Consider the following 17891-nt stretch of genomic DNA (forward strand, 5'->3'; position numbering starts at 1 on the left):
CACACACACACACACACACACACACATGTATTTATTATGTGGCATATAAATATATAAAAAGTCCTAATTTCTTTTGTTTTGACTTATGTAAACACACACACACACAGCGTAAAGTCACACAGAACGTCAGCTTATTCATTTTATTTACAAAAGAAGTAAAGCTGATTCTATATTTACATCAGTTCTCTTGGCAAAATCAACAATTGAGCCTCAAATCAAACGTGACGGAAACACCGCATGATCAGATACTGAGATTAGCAGCTGATTCATCATCATTCTTTAGCACATGTACAAGAATGTACACAATTATAAGAGCGGTCACACAAGAGACCATTAGTTACACTGCCATCACAGTAGCATGTGACCTTGAGCCGCAGTCCGGCGACCTTGAGCCTCAGTCTGTGACCTTGAGCCGCAGTCCGGTGACCTTAAGTCGGAGTCCGTGACGTTTAGTCAGAGTCCGTGACCTTGAGCCACAGTCCGTGACCTTTAGTCGGAGTCCGTGACCTTGAGCCGCAGTCTGTGACATTGAGCCGCAGTCCGTGACCTTCAGTCGGAGTCCGTGCCATCGTCATCACCGTCGTTGTTGATGTAATCGTCCTCGACGAGCGCCGCACCCGGCTGCGTCCCCCATTCGTCCTCGTCATATTCGATGCTGTCGTTATCCTCCAGGAGCTCGTTCTCAGGCTCCGCCCCTCCGGCGGCTGCATCGGCCCCGCCCCCGTCCTCCTCAAGCCCCGCCCCCTCCGGCGCGGCCGCGGCGTAGCCGTTGTTATTTGAGAATGCGGCGCGCTCGGAGCTGTCGTCCTCGATATAGACGCGCTGATGGCACATGGGACACGTGTCCTGGATGTACAGCCACTTGCGAAGGCACAGCGCGTGGAAGTAATGGTGGCACGGCGTGATGCGCGCGGACGCGCCAAACTCCTGATAGCAGATAGCGCAAACGTCCTCCACGTCGCGTAGCCGCGCGCCCTTCACCTCCGGCAGCGAGTTGATCTTCTTCACGGCCGTGCGGCGGTTGATGAACGTTTTCCAGCCGTTCTTAGCCTGCAGGTAGATGTTGAAGTACGCGTGGAGGCACATCATGCACGCGCGGATCTTGCTGCCTGACTCGAACATCATCGTGTACGCGCCGTTCCCGAACATAATCACGCCGAACACGAACTCGATCACGTTTCCGGTGGAGCGCACATAATACACGTAATCGTCCAGCTTCTCCCAGAGCACGTTGTAGAATCCGTCGATCATGAAGAGCGCGTACACAGTTAGCGAAACTAGCACCTTTAGGCACAGCTCCACGCAGAACGCGGTGACGGCGAACAGCCACGTGTTGAGCACGAACTGATGCCACAGAACGATGCTAAGCAGGACGGGTAGCGTGAAAAGAGCTAGCGAGACTAGCAGGACGGGCACGTGCCGGCGCACCGAGGACACATGCGAGGCGCTGAGAGACATCAGGACTGGATCCGTCATCCCGTGGATGAAGTGTAAGATAGCCGTTAGCAAGAGGCACATGTTGCGGCTAAGCCGCACTAGCCGCTCTTCGGGTTTTAGCCCGCTTAGCCCGGTTTGTAGCGCTAGGATGAAAAACAGCACGGGCGCCACGAAGCCAAGCCGCTTATCCTCCTCCTCTGTGGAGCCGATGAACGCCAGGATGCTAAGCCCGAGGTAGTGCGCTAGCGAGGAGATGACCGCGCTCATGCCTAGCACGGTTAGCGTTGAGTCGCAGCCGCTGATTATCAAGTTGCTAAACAGATCCCACAACACATCCCATCCTAGTGGAAGCCCGCTTTCGGAGCGTACCGCGCGCACCACATACACCAGGATCACGGCTTGCGCGGTTACACGCGTTAGCCAGAAGACGCGCAAGATATCCGGGAAACGTATTCGCTTCCATGTGTCCTCCAGGAGCAGCTGCAGGCCGTAGATGCGGTACATGTGGCGGAGCAGCAGGTAGACGTAGCGACAGGAGTAGTAGAATCGCTTGAGCTTTAGCAGGAGGGTTAGCATCGTGTGCGCCGCGAGCACGACCCCTGACCCCAGCGCTAGCGCCCGCCGTGCCTCTGCTGGGCCACACAGCGGCGCCATGATGTCCAGAACCACCAGGGCGGCGCTCAAGGGCCGCGCGCGCAGCAGGGCCACGTAGCCTAGTCCCATTAGCAGCTGCAGCAGTGCTAGCGTTAGCCAGAGCGTGGGCCCGTCGGGCAGCGGCACCGGGCCAGTGCTGTAGTAGTTGAGCAGCACCGAGGCCACGCCCAGCAGGACCGCCGACAGCAGAGAGTAGAACTGGAGCAGAGCCTTCTGGGACAGAACCAGCACCACACTGGACACCAGGATACCTGCAGAACAACAACACCATCAGTGCTGCGGTCTCACACACACACACACACACGTTTGTTTTTGTGACATTTGGGGACTCTCCATCGGCGTAATGGTTTTATACTGTACAAACCGTATTTTCTATCCCCTTACACTGCCCCTAAACCTACCCATCACACACACACACACACACACACACACACACTGCCCCTAAACCTACCCATCACACACACACACACACACACACACTGCCCCTAAACCTACCCATCTCACACACACACACACACACACACACTGCCCCTAAACCTACCCATCTCACACACACACACACACACACTGCCCCTAAACCTACCCATCACACACACACACACACACACACACTGCCCCTAAACCTACCCATCTCACACACACACACACACACACACACTGCCCCTAAACCTACCCATCACACACACACACACACACACACACACTGCCCCTAAACCTACCCATCACACACACACACACACACACACTGCCCCTAAACCTACCCATCTCACACACACACACACACACACACTGCCCCTAAACCTACCCATCACACACACACACACACACACACTGCCCCTAAACCTACCCATCTCACACACACACACACACACACACACTGCCCCTAAACCTACCCATCTCACACACACACACACACACACTGCCCCTAAACCTACCCATCTCACACACACACACACACTGCCCCTAAACCTACCCATCTCACACACACACACACACACACACTGCCCCTAAACCTACCCATCTCACACACACACACACACACACACACTGCCCCTAAACCTACCCATCTCACACACACACACACACACAGCCCCTAAACCTACCCATCTCACACACACACACACACACTGCCCCTAAACCTACAATCACACACACACACACACACACGCTTACTATTACACACTCACAAACACAGACACGCGGGCACACACTTACTATTACACACACTCGCGCGCGCGCGCGCGCTCGCTCACACACACACACACACACACATAAACAAACAAACAAACAAATACACACTCACAAACACACACACACACACACTCAAACTCACGTGCAAACACACACACATAAACAAACAAACAAATACACACTCACAAACACATACACACACACACACACACACTCTCTCTCTCTCACACACACACACACACACACACAAACAAACACACTCTCTCTCTCACACACACACACAAACACACAAACAAATGCTCACACAAGTACAAACAAACACACAAACAAACACACTCTCTCTCTCACACACACACAAACACACAAACAAATGCTCACACAAACAAACGCTCACACAAACGCTCACACAAACAAACGCTCACACAAACAAACGCTCACACAAACAAACGCTCACACAAACAAATGCTCACACAAACAAACAAACCCTCACACAAACAAACAAACACACACACAAACACACAATCACAAACACACACACACAAACAAACGCTCACACAAACAAATGCTCACACACACAAACAAACCCTCACACAAGCAAACAAACCCTCACACACACACACACAAACAAACCCTCACACAAGCAAACAAACCCTCACACACACACACACAAACAAACCCTCACACAAGCAAACAAACCCTCACACACACACAAACAAACCCTCACACACACACACACAAACAAACCCTCCACACACACACACACACACACACACACAAACAAACCCTCACACACACACAAACAAACCCTCACACACACACAAACAAACAAACAAACAAACAAACGCACACACAAACACACAGCTTCGTTGTGTTTAATTTCATATCATTAAAAGTTTAATTAATGTTTAATGCCTTCATTTGACTGCCAAAAAAAATAAAATAAATAACGTTACAAAATGAACACATTTTTTTTTAAATATATATAAATGAAATAAGAGCGGATTCCATAGAGCCTAAGTTAAATATCGCTAAACTACACCGCAATGACAACATCACTGAACAACTGATATATAGTAATAATAACTTTTTAATGATAACTGAGTCTTGTTCTCCGAGATGTGAACATTTAAACGGTGGCTGTCATGACTATAATTATCGATAAGTTAATCTGAGCGACTCTTGCGTCATCTGACAGTTATAAACACGCGAGTGTCAGCCGGTTCTGCCCAGGCCCGGTTCGCGGATCTCCGCTCGTTATCCCCGAGCCGAACCGGCCGGCGGTACCCCCGCGTCACAGCCCGAACCGACTCACCTAGCGCGCGGATTAACGCTCTTCCGGCGGTTCCGGTCCATCCGGCTCCGGGATCAGAGTATGAGTTGAATATAGCGTCGATTATGAAGATGCTCGGGACCCGTAGAGCCACATCGAGCACGGCCAGAAAGTGCTGACCCAGCCGCCCGTTCGCGGAGGCCATGGCGGTACCGCCGCTGTCCGGGAACCGCGGGATTCGGTGCTGAGACTCGGGTCGGTGTCACGCAGGATCTACACCGGTCGCCATTTTGGCTCTGCCGCTGTTGCTATGAGTGAGAGGAACGCGGAAGTCACAAAGCGCATGCGCACAACACAGACGCTCGGTTTTATTTATAATGATATTTATTTTTAATACATTTGACTTCACCTTTAAAAATATATATTTTATATTTATTAATGTTTTAAATATGATTAGAAATATGGATAACACTGTATTTTTTAACAGTAACCAATTCATAATAACATGCAACTAAAGCTCAACCCTACAGTTAATTAATATTCCTCAATACTTAAATATACAATTACACTGTAAAAATGACAACTTAAAAAGAAAGTGTAACCAAAATATGTAAACAAATATTTTTTTACTTTAACAAAATAAAAATTAGTTATGCTCGTTTTAATACGGTTTAAATATATTGCATAATTTGATATGCTCATGAATATTCATATTCTGTCTATTATCAAAAGGCAAATCTTAACTTAAAATTAAGAGTTTTTGCTTAAAATAAGATTAATAATCTGCCAATGGGGTGAAAAAAATAATCTTGTTTTCTGTTTGAATTAAGATGAATTTTCTCACTCATTTTACTTATTTTAAGCATAAAGTTATTTTTCACAAAACAAGACAAAAATAATGAGTAAGAAAAGCATTTTTTGCAGTGCAGCTTTATTTTAATTAAGATAAATGTACAGTACACGTTGTTCTGGTCACTTTTATTGTGTAAAAGACACTTTTTTTTAATAAATACGAATACACCTTTAAAAATATAAATTATATTTATTAATGATTTAAATATTATTAGAAATATAGGTAACACTTTATTTTTTCAGTGTCCTTGTTACAGTAAGTGAATTATGCATAATAATAGTCTACTAAATTTCAACCCGAGTTAATTAATATTACTCAGTATTTAAATATACAATTACACAATAAAAACGTGTAACCTTAATATAAAGTGTAACCTAAATATGTATACAAATGATTTACTTACTTAATAACAATGAGTTAAGCTTGTGTTTAATACAGCTTAAATATATTGCATATATTTGATATACTCATGAATATTCATATTCTTGCTATTATTCAACAGCAAATCTAAACATAAGATGCACATGTTATTCAGTATTTTATATATATATATATATACATGTTTCATTAATAATTTTAATTTACTTTTTTTGTATATTTTCAGGTTTTGTTGTGATTATTCTTAAAAAATAGATTTAAAGTTTAGTTTTCGTGTATTTCCAGTCAGTAATTTTAGAGCAACATTTTCTCATTTCAGCTTTAATTTAATTAAGATAAATGTACAGTACACGTTGTTCTGGTCACTTTTATTGTGTAACACACATGTCAAAATAAAAGTCCTCCTCATGCGCGGGTGTTGAAGAACAGTCTCATGGTGTTGTTGTGGATGGTTTCACTCAGGTCCTGTGGATCTTCACCCCTGGCCGCCGCCATCACCTCCAACACCTGTCTGATATTGACATCCAGTCACGGGACGTTTCAGAGTGTGTGTGTGTGTGTGTGTGTGTGTGTGAGAGAGACATACATGATGTGGCAGGGCTCGTTGCGGTCCTTCAGGCAGTGTCCCGTCTCCCACTTCTTCTTGGTGGGGAATGTGCTTCGGATCAGCTTGGCTCCGGCGTGAGTGTTTTTAATGCCGCACCACGGCGCGTCTGTTAAAGGGTTAGTTCACCAAAAAATGAACATTATTTCATGAATTACTCGCCCTCATGTCGTTGGACACCCGTAAGGCCTTCGTTCATCTTCAGAACACAGATGAAGATATTTCAGTGTAAAGCTGAGAAAGGCTTCAGATAGGCCTCCACTGGCATTCAGTCCATTCCCACTCACAAGACCCATAAAGGCCCTAAACACATCGACACACAGCCCTTACGGGTGTCCAAAGACATGAGGGGGAGTAATTAATGACATCATTTTCATTTTTGGGTGAACTAACCCTTTAATGATCAGATTAATGAGCAGAAGAGACTCTTTGAGACACATCTAAACTGGAGAGGAATTTCTAGCTAAACCAAATCTGTTACTGTGATATAAAACTATAAAACGCCTGAACCTGTTTCGATCATCAGCCTGTCCGACGGGATTGACTTCATCACCTCCAGATTCTCTGCCGTTTTCAAAGAGCTGAAATACAGAAGCAAACGCACGTCAGCGAGGAACAAACGAGACGAACATCAGTCTGAGACGCGGAGCTCACCAGCCGTTAATGCCGATGTACAGATCCAGATCAATCAGAGCCGCCGCGTCCTGCTGCGAGCCGTCGAACGAGTGGACCTGAGGAAATATGGAGGAAACCGTGAGGAAATATGGAGGAAACCGTGAGGAAATATGGAGGAAACAGTGAGGAAATATGGAAGAAACCGTGAGGAAATGTGGAGGAAACAGTGAGGAAATATGGAAGAAACCGTGAGGAAATGTGGAGGAAACCGTGAAGAAATATAGAGGAAACCGTGAGGAAATGTAGAGGAAACCGTGAGGAAATGTAGAGGAAACCGTGAGGAAATGTGGAGGAAACCGTGAAGAAATATAGAGGAAACCGTGAGGAAATGTGGAGGAAACCGTGAGGAAATGTAGAGGAAACCGTGAGGAAATGTAGAGGAAACCGTGAGGAAATATGGAAGAAACCGTGAGGAAATGTGGAGGAAACCGTGAAGAAATATAGAGGAAACCGTGAGGAAATATGGAGGAAACAGTGAGGAAATATGGAAGAAACCGTGAGGAAATGTGGAGGAAACCGTGAGGAAATATGGAAGAAACCGTGAGGAAATGTGGAGGAAACCGTGAAGAAATATAGAGGAAACCGTGAGGAAATGTAGAGGAAACCGTGAGGAAATGTAGAGGAAACCGTGAGGAAATGTGGAGGAAACCGTGAAGAAATATAGAGGAAACCGTGAGGAAATGTGGAGGAAACCGTGAGGAAATGTAGAGGAAACCGTGAGGAAATGTAGAGGAAACCGTGAGGAAATATGGAAGAAACCGTGAGGAAATGTGGAGGAAACCGTGAAGAAATATAGAGGAAACCGTGAGGAAATGTAGAGGAAACCGTGAGGAAATGTGGAGGAAACCGTGAGGAAATGTGGAGGAAACCGTGAGGAAATATGGAGGAAACCGTGAGGAAATGTGGAGGAAACCGTGAGGGAATATGGAGTAAACCGTGAGGAAATATGGAGGAAACCGTGAGGAAATATGGAAGCAACCGTGAGGAAATATGGGGCAAACCGTGAGGAAATATGGAGGAAACCGTAAGGAAATATGGAGGAAACCGTGAGGAAATATGGAGGAAACCGTGAGGAAATATAGAGGAAACCGTGAGGAAATATGGAGGAAACCGTGAGGAAATATGGAAGAAACCGTGAGGAAATGTGGAGGAAACCGTGAGGAAATATGGAGGAAACCGTGAGGAAATGTGGAGGAAACCGTGAGGAAATGTGGAGGAAACCGTGAGGAAATGTGGAGGAAACCGTGAGGAAATGTGGAGGAAACCGTGAGGAAATATGGAGGAAACCGTGAGGAAATGTGGAGGAAACCGTGAGGAAATGTGGAGGAAACCGTGAGGAAATGTGGAGGAAACCGTGAGGAAATGTGGAGGAAACCGTGAGGAAATGTGGAGGAAACCGTGAGGAAATGTGGAGGAAACACTGAGGAAATATGGAGGAAACCGTGAGGAAATGTGGAGGAAACCGTGAGGAAATGTGGAGGACACATGGAACAAAAACTTTGAGAAATCAAAGAAAAACAAATGTAGTGGAAATAATGAGGATCCAGTATTCACAGTGCTTCACCATCTCTGCAGCTCTCCACTAATCAGGCCTGCAGTGGCCAGACGGCACATGGCAGCCCGTCTGGAGGCTCCTGAAGGACGCTCAGACCATAAGAAACACAGATTGAACTCTTTGGCCTGAATGGAGGAAACCAGGCACCTCTCATCACCTGAACAATCCCATCCCTACAGTAAACCATGGTGGTGGCAGCATAATGCTGTGGGGGTGTTTCTCAGCGGCAGGAACTGGGAGACTAGTCAGGATTGAGGGAAAGATGAATCGTTGATGAGCACCTGCTCCAGAGCGCTCTGGACCTCAGACCGGGGTGAAGGTTCATCTTCCAACAGGACAGCGACCCTAAACACACATCCAAGTGTCGGTCTGTCCAATCGAGGCCTTTCCTGGTTGGGTTGAAATGCCCCATAATCACAGCCCAATGAGCGTCAGACTCATATTCTGACTAGAGCTGTATGAGCACGTCAGGCTAGTGTAACAAAATGTGGAAAAGGGAAGCGCTGTGAATACTCTCCGGATGCTCTGTGTGGAAAACACGGATAAATCCGTCTTAATGCCAAAAGCCCCACTCACCACTCCACCGGCACACCGGTCTCTGTTCCTCTTCATGATGTCTGTAAGCGACACACACACAGTTTACTCATACACACTCAACACCACACACACACACACACAGTTTACTCATACACACTCAACACCACACACACACACACACAGTTTACTCATACACACTCAACACCACACACACACACACACACACACACACACACACACACACACACACACACACACACACACACACACACACACACAGTTTACTCATACACACTCAACACCACACACACACACACACACACACACGTTTACAGAACACAAGAAAAATGCTCTTCTTACTCAGTAATTTGTCTTGTTTCTAATCTAAATATTTAACAATTCTTAAATCAAGATTTTTTCTTGTTTTCTTAAAAATAAAATCTAAATGAAGAGAGTTTTTGCTTAAAACAGGCAAAATGATCTGCCAATGGGGTGAGAAAAATAATCTGATTTCTGATTGAAATCTTGTTTCTTGTCTATTATTTTTTTAGATTATTTTTCTCACCTTGATTTAAAGGTTTAGCTCACGAAAAAATGAAATTCATGTCATTAATGATCGCGTGTCAAACTGCTGAAATCACGTGACATTGGCGATCCGAATCATGAATCGATTCGCTGACTCATAACCGTTTGAATCTTTATTTGAGGATTGAACACAAACGCGGAAGAGAAGCCAATGCTGAATAAAGTCGTAGTTTTTGTTATTTTTGGACCCAAATGTATTTTGGATGCTTCAAGAGACTCTAATTAACCCACTGATGTCTCATATGGACTACTGTGATGATGTTTTTATTCCCTTTCTGGACATGGACAGTATAGTGTGCATACACTTGCATACGCTCTCGGACTAAATATAAAATATCTTAAACTGTGTGTGAAGATGAGCGGAGGTCTTACGGGTGTGGAGCGACATTAGGGAGAGGAGTTAATGACAGATATTTCATTTTTGGCTGAACTAACCCTTTAGGAATATTTAGATATTTAGATATAAAAAACTAAATAATAAGAGCATATTTTGCAGAGAAGAGTGTCCGTACCCAGGAACTGTGGGTGTGCGTTCCTGCAGTGGAGGAACATGGGTAACCGCGTCTCTTCTGCCAGATTAAACTGGAGCTCGAAGTATCTGTGAGAGCCAAAAGACCCGTGATGAGCATCAGGACATCCGCATAAACCGCAGCTTTAGCGTCTCAAACACTCACTTCAGTTGAGTCTCTCTGGGACAAAACTCCAACCTGTCAAAATCTGAGAAGCATTGATGATTATTAAACACATCTGGATCCTATACATCGCTCAAAAACAGGCAAAACTCTTCTATGAGCACCTAATCTTATCAACAACTTTTCCCCCTCTATTTTCCTCTTTTCCCTCCTATTCTGGTTTTTGCTACTCTGAGTAATATCCTAATCTTGGTATTTAAAGGGGGGGTGAAACACTCAGTTTCAGTCAGTGTCATGTCAATCTTGAGTACCTATAGAGTAGCATTGCATCCTGCATATCTCCGAAAAGTCTTTATTTTTTTAATAATTATATAAGAAAGATGCGCTGTTCCGAGTCTTTCCGAAAAAAGCCGAGCGGGTGGGGGCGTGTCGTGTGGGCGGAGCTAAATAATGACGTGTGCAGCAGCGCGCTGCTATTGTGTTGAGTCGAGTGCGTCATCCCTAACAGCGGGAAAAAAACTTTATTCAAAATAAAAATATGGCTTTTAATCAGATCCAGCCATACATCTATGATCCGGAATCAGACCCAGAGGCTGCAGTTGAACAGGAGCAGCAGCAAAAACGACTAGAGCAGGACGTCTATGTGCTACAAGTTATACACTAACTATATAATATGCTTAGCGGCTTGTGTTATTTACATATTTATACTTGAATTATATCGTCGTATTTTTGTCTTTGAAGGTGTACATGTGGGAAGTGCAGTTGTGCACGTGTGTTTGTGTGTTTACTCGTGGTTTGTGTAGAGACATTTGAAGCAGTCTCACTCACCCTTCTAACGTTGGGACTGCTCCATCCTTCAGCATTAGGCGATCGGGAAAATCCGGCGTCGAGCTGGGCCTTGTTTATGAAACAGTCGGCACCGAAATGCAGCGAACAGATATAAACATTCGCGCAACTCAGTTGCTGATCCGGAAAAGCAAATTACATCCACTGTTGCCTTAACGCGGGGTTTTGGAGAATCTGTGCAGGACTGTCTTGGTCTGGCAACCAAAAACGCACTTTTTTGGAGACATTGTTATGTGCTATGTGTAATTGTCACCTGTCCAGCAATCTACAAACCAGCGCTTTGATGGGCGTAGGCTGTTGCTTTCGCTCTCTCTCTCTCTCTCTCTCTCTCTCTCTCTCTCTCTCTCTCTCTCTCTCTCTCTCTCTCTCTCTCTCTCTCCTCTCTCTCTCTCTCTCTCTCTCTCTCTCTCCCTCTCTCTCTCTCACGCGCTTCCGGTAGAATTGTCCGTAAGGCCCATACAAGGAAATTCCGCCCCCATTAACGTCAAAGGGGACGCATGATCTCAAAAAACTTGCCGAAACTTATGACTAACCGGAAGTAGTATTTTTGACAAAGAAATACTCCCATCAAACGTCCACCTTAACTTTTGAAACTTTGTCCATGTTTAGTATGGGATTCCAAGTCTTTAACAGTGTAAAAAGATCAGTATGCATGAAACAGCATTTCACCCCCCCTTTAAGACACTTTTTGCGTTTCTTCGCCTCCTCGTGATCGCTTCCTGTACTCCTCAGTTGTAAGTCGCTTTGGATAATAGCGTCTGCTAAATGCATAAGTGTGAGTGTGAGTGTAAAGGCTTGTAGTGCTGCTTACCGAGGCCACACTCTCCCACAGCGACCACCTTCTGTCTGTTACTGAGGCTCAGGTCCAGCAGAGACGACAGGTACTGATCCGAGCCCAGCTGGTCAAACTCAGCGCACCGCGTCGGGTGACAGCCCACCGTACTGAAGAACTCCTCTGCACACACACACACACACACACACACACACACACACGTTTGTTTTTGTGACATATGGGGACTCTCCATAGGCGTAATGGTTTTTATACTGCACAAACCATATTTTCTATCCCCTTACACTGCCCCTAAACCTACCCATCACACACACACACACACACACACACACACACACACACACACACACACACATGTAGCGAGGTTACCTCGGGTGTTTGCGAGTCTGAGCGCCTCTCTGCTGTCCTCCAGGTTTCCTCCAGTGATGATGAACTGTGAGAAAATATCATAATCAAACTCATTCCTGATCAAACATCATCTAAGAATGGCGCACTAATGGCGTTCAGATGCCTTACAGCAGCGGGGCAATGCCATCAGAGCTCATGATTTCTGTTCGTCAATAATATGTAATAGCCATGTAGTTATACAAATGTGTCCTCATAAACCACATATACAGGCTCACACACACACACACACACACACACACACACACACACACACACACACTCAGCTCCTCCTGAGGATGCTCTGGTTTTATCCAGGCTAGTAGGAAACTCAACAGAACTTGCTCAAATATAATGAATGGCTGATGAAGATGACCTCTGCTGACCTTCTGCACTCCGACCTTCAGCGCCCTCTCGATGACCTGAGGGAAATCATCTGAGAGACACAACAGACGTCAGTGTGAATGTCATCTGCTCTGAAACAACATAACCGCGTGAAGAACATCAGCCCTTCGTTAGCCGGCTACGCTCGGACATGACCCCAATATGCAGCGCTGGCAACTCTCCTGCATCGGCACGAGCAGCGGCGGTACGGACGAGCAGCGGCGGTGCGGACGAGCAGCGGCGGTGCGGACGAGCAGCGAGCAGCGGCGGTACGGACGAGCAGCGGCGGTGCGGACGAGCAGCGGCGGTACGGACGAGCAGCGAGCAGCGGCGTTACGGACGAGCAGCGACGGTGCGGACGAGCAGCGGCGGTGCGGACGAGCAGCGAGCAGCGGCGGTACGGACGAGCAGCGAGCAGCGGCGTTACGGACGAGCAGCGACGGTACGGACGAGCAGCGGCGGTGCGGACGAGCAGCGGCGGTGAGGACGAGCAGCGGCGGTGCGGACGAGCAGCGGCGGTGAGGACGAGCAGCGGCGGTACGGACGAGCAGCGGCGGTGAGGACGAGCAGCGAGCAGCGGCGGTGCGGACGAGCAGCGACGGTACGGACGAGCAGCGACGGTACGGACGAGCAGCGGCGGTGCGGACGAGCAGCGGCGGTGAGGACGAGCAGCGGCGGTACGGACGAGCAGCGACGTTACGGACGAGCAGCGAGCAGCGGCGGTGCGGACGAGCAGCGAGCAGCGGCGTTACGGACGAGCAGCAGCGGTGCGGACGAGCAGCGAGCAGCGGCGTTACGGACGAGCAGCGGCGGTGCGGACGAGCAGCGAGCAGCGGCGTTACGGACGAGCAGCAGCGGTGCGGACGAGCAGCGAGCAGCGGCGTTACGGACGAGCAGCAGCGGTGCGGACGAGCAGCGAGCAGCGGCGTTACGGACGAGCAGCGGCGTTACGGACGAGCAGCGGCGTTACGGACGAGCAGCGAGCAGCGGCGTTACGGACGAGCAGCGGCGTTACGGACGAGCAGCGGCGTTACGGACGAGCAGCGGCGGTGCGGACGAGCAGCGAGCAGCGGCGGTGCGGACGAGCAGCGACGGTACGGACGAGCAGCGACGGTACGGACGAGCAGCGGCGGTGCGGACGAGCAGCGGCGGTGAGGACGAGCAGCGGCGGTACGGACGAGCAGCGACGTTACGGACGAGCAGCGAGCAGCGGCGGTGCGGACGAGCAGCGGCGGTGAGGACGAGCAGCGGCGGTGAGGACGAGCAGCGGCGGTACGGACGAGCAGCGACGTTACGGACGAGCAGCGAGCAGCGGCGGTGAGGACGAGCAGCGGCGGTACGGACGAGCAGCGACGTTACGGACGAGCAGCGAGCAGCGGCGGTGCGGACGAGCAGCGAGCAGCGGCGTTACGGACGAGCAGCAGCGGTGCGGACGAGCAGCGAGCAGCGGCGTTACGGACGAGCAGCGGCGGTGCGGACGAGCAGCGGCGGTGCGGACGAGCAGCGGCGGTGCGGACGAGCAGCGAGCAGCGGCGGTGCGGACGAGCAGCGACGGTACGGACGAGCAGCGACGGTACGGACGAGCAGCGGCGGTGCGGACGAGCAGCGGCGGTGCGGACGAGCAGCGGCGGTGCGGACGAGCAGCGAGCAGCGACGGTGCGGACGAGCAGCGAGCAGCGACGGTGCGGACGAGCAGCGGCGGTGCGGACGAGCAGCGAGCAGCGACGGTGAGGACGAGCAGCGAGCAGCGGCGGTGCGGACGAGCAGCGAGCAGCGACGGTGAGGACGAGCAGCGAGCAGCGACGGTGAGGACGAGCAGCGACGGTCAAAGAGGCAAATTAGTCATTTTGTGGCAAAAAAAATAATGTTTATTTGTAATGCCTTACGGCTCTTTAATAAATATACATGTATCTAATCTAGTTGATCAAAGAAGTATTGCAGTCTTGCATTCTCAAACATATTTAGATATGATCAAACAGCAGATTTCTTAAAATGTGAACTTTAATAACTTCGTAATATTTTTAATGAATAATTATCCTCAACACACACAAGTGAATATTAATGAACGCGAGCATATAATAAGCCCCAAGAAACATCTAAAATAGTGCTACGACAAACAAACGTGTCTTTATTATGTACAGTAGGCTATAATACACATTAATACCTAATCAAGATCGATATCACTGAGTTATGATAAAGCTGGCAGCCCTGCATATGGCTCATAAGCGTTTATTCTTCATTTGAACAGTGCAATAAGTTCTGGTGTGGTCATTATTACCGGCATGTTTCTGGGTTCCCCTGTAGATTCCTCTGAACATCGGGTCTGTCAGATTAATGCCTATATCTGCAGATATTGCGATCATAACAACATGAGCTCAAGACATTATTACATTTCAGCATAATAACCGTTCATACCTCAGCACATCAGATTCAGTCCTGCTGATGATGATGATTATAATCTCACCTATAAATCTGAAGCTGGCCATTGTGATCTTAGCAGAAGTGGAGAAATATAACGTGCACGCGCTTCTCAACATTTGTTCGAGTGGGCGGGGCTTCGGCCCGGAAGCATCTGTGATTGGAGGATCGATAATAATTCCAGGCGGAATTTGAATGGCATAATGTTGTAATAAAAAAAGAAAGTAAACATGCTATTTTAAATCCAGCCGGATGTCTATTATTGCGCACGGACGGATGTCACGTGTATCTGTTACATTCCTCAGCGCTGCTCAGGATGCACCAATCAGAGGAGAGAACGCTTCTACGTCAATGTATTATTGTATGTATAAAGACCCTGATAATGTGAAAAATTAATCTTTTAAATCAGTTAATAATATTATCATTGTACTCTTTTCTAACCACTGGGCTGTACTGTTAGATGAGTCATTTATTGAAATCAAATGTATTTATTAATTTATTTTAATCAAATGTAGTTTTTAATTGTTTAATTGTAATTAAATTTATTATTTATTTATTTTAATCAAATGTATTTATCAATTTATTTTAATTAAATTTATTTATTTATTTGTTTATTTTAATTACATGTATTTATTTATTTGAATCAGATTTATTTATTTATAAAATGTATTTATTTATTTATTTTAATCAAATGTATTTGTTTTAATTATATGTATTTATTTATTTATTATGTATTTTTTAATTGTTTAATTTTAATTAAATGTATTATTTATTTATTTTAATCAAATGTATTTATCAATTTATTTTAATTAAATTTATTTATTTATTTTAATTACATGTGTTTATTTATTTTAATCAGATTTATTTATTTATAAAATGTATTTATTTATTTATTTATTTATTTATTTTAATAAAATGTATTTATTTTCATTATATTTATTTATTTATTTATTTGATTGTAATAAAATATTTTTATTTATTTATATATTTATTTGAATCAAATGTATTTAATTAATTTTAATCAAATGTATTTTTAATGTATTTATGTATGTATTGTGCACTGGTTCTTGAACGCAGATCGAGCGCCACCTGCAGGACAAACATCCCCCCAACACCTAGAACTCCACCATGACGTCACATCCGGGCGAGCTTATGACGTCACATCCGGTTGCGAACATCAACACTCCTGCTTTATTTACACCCTATGATTTATACACACACGCACACACACGGGACCTTTAATAACAATAAACTGTATTAATGCGCTTTCCTCTGGGACTCATTGATGTGTGTGTGTGTGTGTGTGTGTGTGTGTTTCATCTGGACACTGAACACTACAGTAAAGATATAAGATCATTATTTTCACGAACGGTGATTTTCACCTCTTCTGGACTTTAAATGAGTTGAATGTTCAGATTATTGTTATCTCTTTATTGTTATTAAGCACCACAGATCTTAACATATTGAATAATATAATGCCAACTCATGAATACAGCCAAACACGCATTAATAATACAGATATCACCACCGCAAACAGCAGGAACTAAACTAACACAAGATGAATGATCATACAGCACTCGAGGAACACACACGCCTAACTTCCCATGCGTTTACATTTATGAACAAACTCAACAAGCGTTATCCCATGAGCTAAGAATATACATTAATATACACTTTAGAGAATAAATAAATAAATAAGCATGATTTAAGGGAATAAAATAGCAGAGGTAAAACCATTTTAAACTATTTTGCTAATCATGATTAGCCTAATTTTAGCCTTTTATTCGTGAATGTTTTAAAAATGCTAAACGTGTCACACTCAGTTATGAGTTCACCAATCCTCTGAATAATGCCATATTCTAAAACGGGAATTACATTTAATTTAGTTTGCATCAGTGTGTGTACTGTCATTTATAAACAGCTGAAATATGAAATGTTAAGCTTTTAACCACACACACACACACACACACACACACACACACACACACACACACACACACACACACACACACACACACACACACACACACACACACACACACACACACACTCCGCTGGTCAATCTGACCCCCTCAGAACACGGAAAACCTGGAAAACGCTCAAAATTAAAACTAAACTTCACCCAAAAGCACTTCTATAATGTCTACATGTGCATCTGAATGCATTCTGGAGAGATGAACTCGATAAACGATGAAATATCATATGTTATATTATCATTTTTCCACAAGAGGTCGTCAGAGACACCTAATGTGAGATATTCTGAGCTGAATATAAAGGGACAGATCACCAAACATGACCATCCTCTCATCATTTACTCTCCCTCATGTTCCACACCTGTTTGAGTTTCTGTCTTCTGCTGAACACAAAAGAAGATATTTGGAAGAATGTTTGTAATAAAGCAGAGAGAGCAGCCATTCACTAGCATAGTAGGGGGAAAAATACTCTCTCTGCTCGGCTTAAATTCTTCCAAATATCTTCTTTTGTGTTCAGCAGAAGACAGAAACTCATACAGGTTTGGAACAACATGAGGATGAAAACCCGTTAAAGCGTTAGTTCCCCAATTCCTAATGTCGCTCCACACCCGTAAGACCTCCGCTCATCTTCACACACAGTTTAAGATATTTTATATTTAGTCCGAGAGCGTATGGAAGTGTATGCACACTATACTGTCCATGTCCAGAAAGGGAATAAAAACATC

At 45.7% G+C, this 17891-nt stretch overlaps 2 protein-coding genes across 3 annotated transcripts; both read right to left on the bottom strand.

Annotated features, from left to right (window-relative positions):
* Positions 1-126: 126 nt before the first annotated feature.
* On the bottom strand, positions 127-4889 carry rnf139 (ring finger protein 139). Its single transcript, XM_067424841.1, has 2 exons — positions 4595-4889; positions 127-2342 (listed from the first exon to the last, which is right to left on the bottom strand). Exons 1-2 carry the CDS (start codon positions 4755-4757, stop codon positions 550-552), a joined length of 1956 nt encoding a protein of 651 aa, XP_067280942.1. The 5' UTR covers positions 4758-4889; the 3' UTR covers positions 127-549.
* A 1186-nt stretch (positions 4890-6075) lies between these two features.
* Positions 6076-15465, bottom strand: tatdn1 (TatD DNase domain containing 1). Of its 2 annotated transcripts, none has more exons than XM_067424852.1 (12): positions 15240-15465; positions 15054-15119; positions 12778-12827; positions 12377-12440; positions 12029-12172; positions 10414-10456; positions 10252-10337; positions 9194-9234; positions 7042-7118; positions 6898-6968; positions 6370-6496; positions 6076-6290 (listed from the first exon to the last, which is right to left on the bottom strand). In XM_067424852.1, the coding sequence occupies exons 1-12, from the start codon at positions 15310-15312 to the stop codon at positions 6278-6280; spliced, it is 855 nt and encodes a 284-aa protein (XP_067280953.1). In that variant the 5' UTR covers positions 15313-15465; the 3' UTR covers positions 6076-6277. The 2 variants fall into 2 exon arrangements, with proteins under 2 accessions (XP_067280953.1, XP_067280952.1); XM_067424851.1 differs by having other exon boundaries at positions 6076-6294; positions 15240-15457.
* Between the last annotated feature and the right edge of the window lie 2426 nt (positions 15466-17891).

Source organism: Pseudorasbora parva, chromosome 19 (genome assembly GCF_024679245.1).
Source record: "Pseudorasbora parva isolate DD20220531a chromosome 19, ASM2467924v1, whole genome shotgun sequence".
In the NCBI taxonomy this organism is placed as follows: Eukaryota; Metazoa; Chordata; class Actinopteri; order Cypriniformes; family Gobionidae; genus Pseudorasbora; species Pseudorasbora parva.

What these genes read in the sequence shown, in the direction of transcription:
- rnf139 (XM_067424841.1), bottom strand. Translation starts at nt 4,757, where the DNA reads ATGGCCTCCGCGAACGGGCGGCTGGGTCAGCACTTTCTGGCCGTGCTC. An exon ending in AGCGTTAATCCGCGCGCTAG is followed by an intron (nt 2,343 to 4,594) that starts GTGAGTCGGTTC and finishes GTTGTTCTGCAG; the next exon opens with GTATCCTGGTGTCCAGTGTG.
- tatdn1 (XM_067424851.1), bottom strand. Translation starts at nt 15,312, where the DNA reads ATGTTGAGAAGCGCGTGCACGTTATATTTCTCCACTTCTGCTAAGATC. An exon ending in GGGAACCCAGAAACATGCCG is followed by an intron (nt 12,828 to 15,053) that starts GTAATAATGACC and finishes TGTGTCTCTCAG; the next exon opens with ATGATTTCCCTCAGGTCATC. An exon ending in TGTGGGAGAGTGTGGCCTCG is followed by an intron (nt 10,457 to 12,028) that starts GTAAGCAGCACT and finishes AATGCTTCTCAG; the next exon opens with ATTTTGACAGGTTGGAGTTT.